Source organism: Littorina saxatilis, unplaced genomic scaffold (genome assembly GCF_037325665.1).
Source record: "Littorina saxatilis isolate snail1 unplaced genomic scaffold, US_GU_Lsax_2.0 scaffold_1070, whole genome shotgun sequence".
Taxonomy (NCBI): Eukaryota; Metazoa; Mollusca; class Gastropoda; order Littorinimorpha; family Littorinidae; genus Littorina; species Littorina saxatilis.
The window spans coordinates 36102-42299 of NW_027129441.1; the positions used below are offsets into that span (position 1 = coordinate 36102).

At 42.0% G+C, this 6198-nt stretch overlaps 1 protein-coding gene across 1 annotated transcript; it reads left to right on the forward strand.

Annotated features, from left to right (window-relative positions):
• Positions 1-4: 4 nt before the first annotated feature.
• Positions 5-6195, forward strand: LOC138957715 (uncharacterized; the record flags this gene model as incomplete). The annotated part of the gene is made up of 1 exon (XM_070328775.1): positions 5-6195. A coding segment is annotated over exon 1 (1905 nt), but the record flags the coding sequence as incomplete, so codon positions are not given.
• Between the last annotated feature and the right edge of the window lie 3 nt (positions 6196-6198).

Consider the following 6198-nt stretch of genomic DNA (forward strand, 5'->3'; position numbering starts at 1 on the left):
ATTTCCGTGTGGCAGCCGTCATCAATATTTTCATATACATGTAAGAACAAAACGTGTTAAGACTGGTGTTGTGCATCTAGTTTGTTCAATAAATGTCTTTCTATCTTCAATGGTTTTGGGTAGATGAGATAACAAGAGAAGGATATGGGCATTGGAATTACGTCAACATTTCGAGCATTGTCACAGATGAAACATTTACTGCAGGGTGCTCCTGATTAACAAACCGAGCAAAACTGAAAATTATTGAAGAGAAGACATGTCTGAACAGTTTATAAAGAGACAAGTTTGCAATCATTTGTGAACACCATTATTGTATGGAGGAGTAACTGTTCCCCTACCCCCTAAGAAGGTATTTCTGTCCGTCAACCACGTGAGCGATCGCCACAAATCGAGGCATCACTCGCATTTCAGTTTGGACACACCGGCTGATTGCAAATGCACAGTACGTGTTTCGACACTGAAACGTGACGATTGAGCGTCAAAATAGTTTCTTAAAACAGTCGAAAATGGAGTTAAATGTGACTTCAACACTCAGTGGCGATCGCTAGAGTAGCGATTGTTACTAGACGGACACTAGAAAACCTCAGAAAATGTAATTACTTTGCGATTTTTTTAACTGAAAAACTGTTGCGGTCTTTTTCTGTCGAGCGCGAGCGTCAACGTAAAACAACGTGACGTCACTTCCTCCCCAAACGGTTAGTTTTTGAATGAAAAGAAAAATGTGGCGATCGCTAGATTGTTTAGACGGATTGGATCGCAACTTTGAAACTCGGGTCACCGTGCGTCGATCAAGGGCAAATTGACCTCGGCAACATTATAACTCACTTCAAGGGTGCACAAACTTGTATTTACAGTATACAAAATTAGGTAAACTTGTGTTTTTGTCCTGTGAAATCACAATTAGTTTCGATGCTCTTGATATCGCTATGCCGACGGACAGATCCGAATCCCCATACATTTTTTTTTGCGGAGCTAGTATAAGTTAGAATTTGTGTTATGGATATCGATTGTTGTTGAAAAACAATCATTTCAATGTGTTCTGGCACTCTCAACCACCACAGCATTGATACTTGTGCATGTGTGTGTTGGAATTTAGTTCTTTGTTTAGTGATGCTGTGGCAAAAGTAAATTCATCCATCCGTATTTTGACGATCGCCACCATTCACACGCACATAAATAAACACATTATCAAAAATTTCAACTTTTATTTTCAAAAAAGTATTTAAACAACAACTAGTTTGCATGTTAATACAACAAATACAGCAGATTCTCACAGATACGGATTTAAAAGACTAAACAAATCTGAGACTATCAAAATGGCCTGATACCATGAAACCTGCCTCAAGCAAAAACACATAAAAAGACTCTTTTGTGCAATGTTTTTGCCTGTGGATCTTTTAATGGGTAAAAATGCTTGGGGGAAAAAAATTAGTAGTCTACCACAAGTAGATATGGGATGTGAAGATCATCGCCGTGTGGTTACCGTCCTTGAAAATCACATTCTGAGAAAATTGCATTTGAAAGTTTGTGAAGTGTTTTGCTGCGCACAGTGAAGACAGATTGACAAACCAAGAGTATGTGTGCATGCGGGTACTTTTCACTGACATTTTCTTATACTCCAAGTGCTCTTCACAATCCCCTATCAGTCCAAAGTTGCACATATGGACATCAGACTGTTGCTATAACACTCAATGAAACATCAAGTACAATGATTATGATCAGCTGGAAAAAAGGCGTGTGGAATTTTACTTGCTACTCTTGATGTTCTCAGTTTTATCGCAGGAGCAGACATGTGGTTTCTGCTAATTCTTGTTTCCATTGCACAAAAAGTGGCCGATTTTTGATCGGAAATTGCTTCGAAGTAAGCATTATTTTTTCCAAAACTCATGGAACTTTGCCTTTAGGCAGGACGTCAGTCGGGCTTCTGCCAAAATAAACTCTAGACATAATGTTTCCCTGACAATTTCAAGGGATTCAATGATCTAGAGGGAGAAAAGAATATACATTTCTTATTGGTGAAATAGAGTCGGGATGAAATCCAAAAGATTTAGCCCAACATTTGATTCACCGGAAAATGCACCTAGTTGTTGCGTTCCTTGAATGAGAAAAGTTGGATTTTGCAACGAAGCAAATATCTAAGTCAAAATATCATTGTTTCACCAAGAATGAGATACATGAGTGGGAGATGGGTCCGAAGTTCGATTAGCAGTACTTTAGGATGTAACTGGGACAGTCAAGGTGGAGTTTATGTGAGATAAACAAGGCCTGACGTCCTACCTCTGTACCTGTTATTCAGGCGTCGTGGACTCGACATTCACACCGACCGCTAGCTTATTTTTCTTCGTTGCTCGATCTGCCGCAAGTTGTAACTTCCCCTGCCTCTTGCATGATAGACACCCGCCGAATTTATCTTTTAGAGGCCGAGTTGGGAGAAATATCGCTGTTTGAGACGTCGAACCGATTCGAAATAAGGTTCGCGTGTTTATGCGGATGTGGTGCGCGCGAATGCGCAGAACTACTTCCCGGCTGAAAGTTATTGGAAATGACCAATCAGCGAATAGATTTTCAAAGGTAAAGGTCACTTTCCAAATATGGAACATTTTGCAAGTGAAAGTAGCGTTCGCCAGCTCTTGTGTTGCGGCCGTTGAGGGACACAAACGGGCTTTATTTCCATGACTGTGACATCGTCAACAAACGGAAATTCCCGCTGAGTACGCTGCATGCAATAACTTTGACAAACTCATCGACATGTTGCTGCTGCTCTGCCATGAAAAAATCGATTTTTGTTATAAGTCTGCATATTTTTAGCATTCATTCACTTTGCAAATCATCACTTTATTGAAAAAAGAGGATGAAATTGACAAAATAAACATCATGCAGTTATTCTAGGGTGTTCAAACTGCCTAAAAATGATAAAAACCCAAATCACATCATGGGACCATTTTGGATCAAAATTCCGTGCCACCTCTGCCCTTAATCCATGTAGTGTAGTCAATTGTAGGGGTTCCATGGTGACATTGTTATCAGGATGAAAAGAAAAGTTATCTGAAAAATATGATTTATTTCTTTTCAGGTGACGATGATTACGTCCCGCAGTGGGGCACTGCGGTTATGAAATTAAAGGCCCCTACTGTTTTTGGAACCGCAGGAGCTTTCTAGTTTGCTGTTAGGTAGATTTTTGGTTCCTCTTTCATGTCATGCTCTCTTTTTCTTCATGAATTCTTTTCTTTTTTCTGCCTTCTTGCTCATTCACCTGTATTTTTTCCAAAAATCTCTTCTCTTGTCGCTTGTCTCGCGATTCATGTATAGTTTAATCTGTTAGTGTTCTGATGTAAGTCCAGCAGTAGATAGGTTAAGCCTATTTTAACATACTGGAAACTGGTAATCTTCCAGTAGGTATTAATTTAGTTTTACTAAAGCCTGCTGGGACACAAATAATGGGTTAGTGCATTTGTAAACAGGAATCGCTTGACAAGTGGCCCCCTTCATCCCCCCCTTCCTCGTCCTGATATGGCTCTACGTAGTCGGCTGGACGTTAAGCAACAAATAAACAAACAAACAAACGATGATTACGAGGATCAAGTTGGGCCTGGCGTGGAGGGTGAACGGGGCTCCAAGCTGGTGTCTGACAGGGACCCTGATGCTCCCATGGGGTCGCCTTCACGCGGCGGGAGCGTTTAAACAGAGCTACCCCACCCCTTTACTTCTCTTCTTTTGTCTTATTTCTGCCTTACCAGTCCTTTCACCTATATTTCCTTCCAAGAAAACTCTCCCTACTATTCCCTGCAGTTTTCCAATTCTTTTCTTGTTGTCTTATTTCTACCTGACCGGATCCATCACCTTTATTTCACTTACCAAAAGTCTTCTTTTCCACATCCTTATTTCTCTGCACCCCGCATGTCGTAAGAGGCGACTAACGGATTCTGTTTCTCCTTTTACCCTTGTTAAGTGGTTCTTGTATAGAATATAGTCAATGTTTGTAAAGATTTTAGTCAAGCAGTATGTAAGAAATGTTTAGTCCTTTGTACTGGAAACTTGCATTCTCCCAGTAAGGTCATATATTGTACTACGTTGCAAGCCCCTGGAGCAATTTTTTGATTAGTGCTTTTGTGAACAAGAAACACTTAACAAGTGGCTCTATCCCATCTCCCCCCTTTCCCTCGTCGCGATATAACCTTCGTGGTTGAAAACGACGTTAAACACCAAATAAAGTAAAGTAAAAGGGATCCTGATGACGACCAAGTTGTGCAGCCTGAGACTGATGAGTCTGACTCCGACTGTGATAGCGTAATGTATCCTGCCCTAGTTACACCTTGCAAACAAGACAAATCTAGAGCTGATCCTTTACATGTTGCAGAAAAAGCTCCCCAGGAAAACAAATGGGGTAAAAAACATTCATGCAAATTTTGTTCAAAAATGGTAGTAAAAATGTCGACACATTTGACAAAGGTCCATGCTCACGGAGCGGATGTGGCGGCAGTTTTGAGACTTCCCAAAGGATCCAAAGAGAGAAGGAACGGGTTTGTAAGATTGCTCAATGAGGGAGACTATAAACACAACTATGATGTGTTGGAAGGCCAGTCCGGAACAGTCATTCCAAAGTACAGAAAAGCAGGTCGCCAGGTAGGTCAACTTTCAGCCTGCAGGTTTTGCCAAGGGCTGTATGCCAAGTCCCTGTTGAGTAAGCATTTGCACAACTGTCCACAAAATCCAGATCCAAGTAAGCACTTGAAGTGGGGCGAGTGTTCCAAGGTAGGATCATACATGCTTCCCATTGGAAAAGAAAAGAACAGTGCCTTCTTTCAAGCTGTTGTTGGAAGAATGAGAGATGACGCCGTCATGAGAGTCATAGCAAATGACAGTCTGATCATCAAGTTTGGTTCCAGGTTGTTCTACAAAAAAGATGTGGAAGAACATACCAGGGGCAACATCAGCAGCCGGCTGAGAGAACTAGGGCGTTTGGTCTTGGAGTTAAAGGCAAAATCTGAAATGAAGGTTGCAAGCCTTAAACAAGCACTTGATCCTATCCATTTTGATTTGGTCATTGAAACAGTCCGAGCCATGGCTCACTTTGAAGAACCAAGCCATGCTTACAAGAAAGGGAACCTGGCTCTCAAACTTGGCTACTCTCTGAAGACCTGCTGTAAAATTCTTGTGTCGGAAGCCATCAAATCCAGTGACAAGCTTTTGCTGGAAAAAGTCCAAAACTTTTCTTCTCTCCTGGCGAGTGATTGGCATGATTCTGTCTCAGCAGGTGCTGCTCAGTCGGTCACAATGGCTAAAATGAACAAACAGCTCCTCCTTCCCTCTTTGAAAGACGTCGAGAAAGTGAATGGTGTGATCAACGAGGACATGCAATCAACTGAATACAGTGTCCTGGCCAAAGCCACACTAGCCTCTCTGACCATCTTCAACAGAAAAAGAGGAGGGGAGTTGCAGAGAATGAAAGTTCAGGACTTTCAAGTGTTGCAGTCGTCGTCAATTGAGGAGGAAATGCTGAAAACTCTGACAACAACTGAGCAAAAGCTTGTCAAGATCCTACAAAGAGTGGAAATCAAAGGAAAGTTCACACGACCTGTGCCCATCCTCTTGACACCAAGCATGGTTCATGCTGTTGAGCGTTTGTTGAAGATGAGAGCTGAGAAAGACATCACAAGTCCATACTTATTTGCCTCAAGTGGTGAGAAGCCCTTTAGGGACTCTGACGTCCTTAGGACCTATGCACAGAAGGCGCAGGTGGATTCTGAATCACTGTTCACAGCCACCAACCTCAGGAAACAACTAGCAACACTTAGCCAAGCGATGGAGTTGTCAAAGTTAGAGGAAGACCAACTGGCAGGCTTTCTCGGACATGACATTCGCATCCACAGGGGTGTCTACAGAAAGCCAATTCAGATTGTTCAGAAGGCAAAGGTAGCCAGTGTCCTCTTCAAACTCAACAGAGGTGTTGATATACCCGAAGAAATTGACGAAAAGAGTCTTGAAGAAGAAATTCTACCTGCAGATGAAGAGAATGAAGATGAGGAACCTGCTGCCACTGCCAGCGCTGAAGTGTCTAAAGAAGAAAGACCACCATCTTGCTCTCTTTCAAATGAAAATACAGCTGGAGCTTGTGCATCCGTTGGTGATGTTTCCCTTACCATCGCCCCAGCTACCAGTACATCAGCTAAAGGGGGTAAAACACTGACTCAGAAGAGA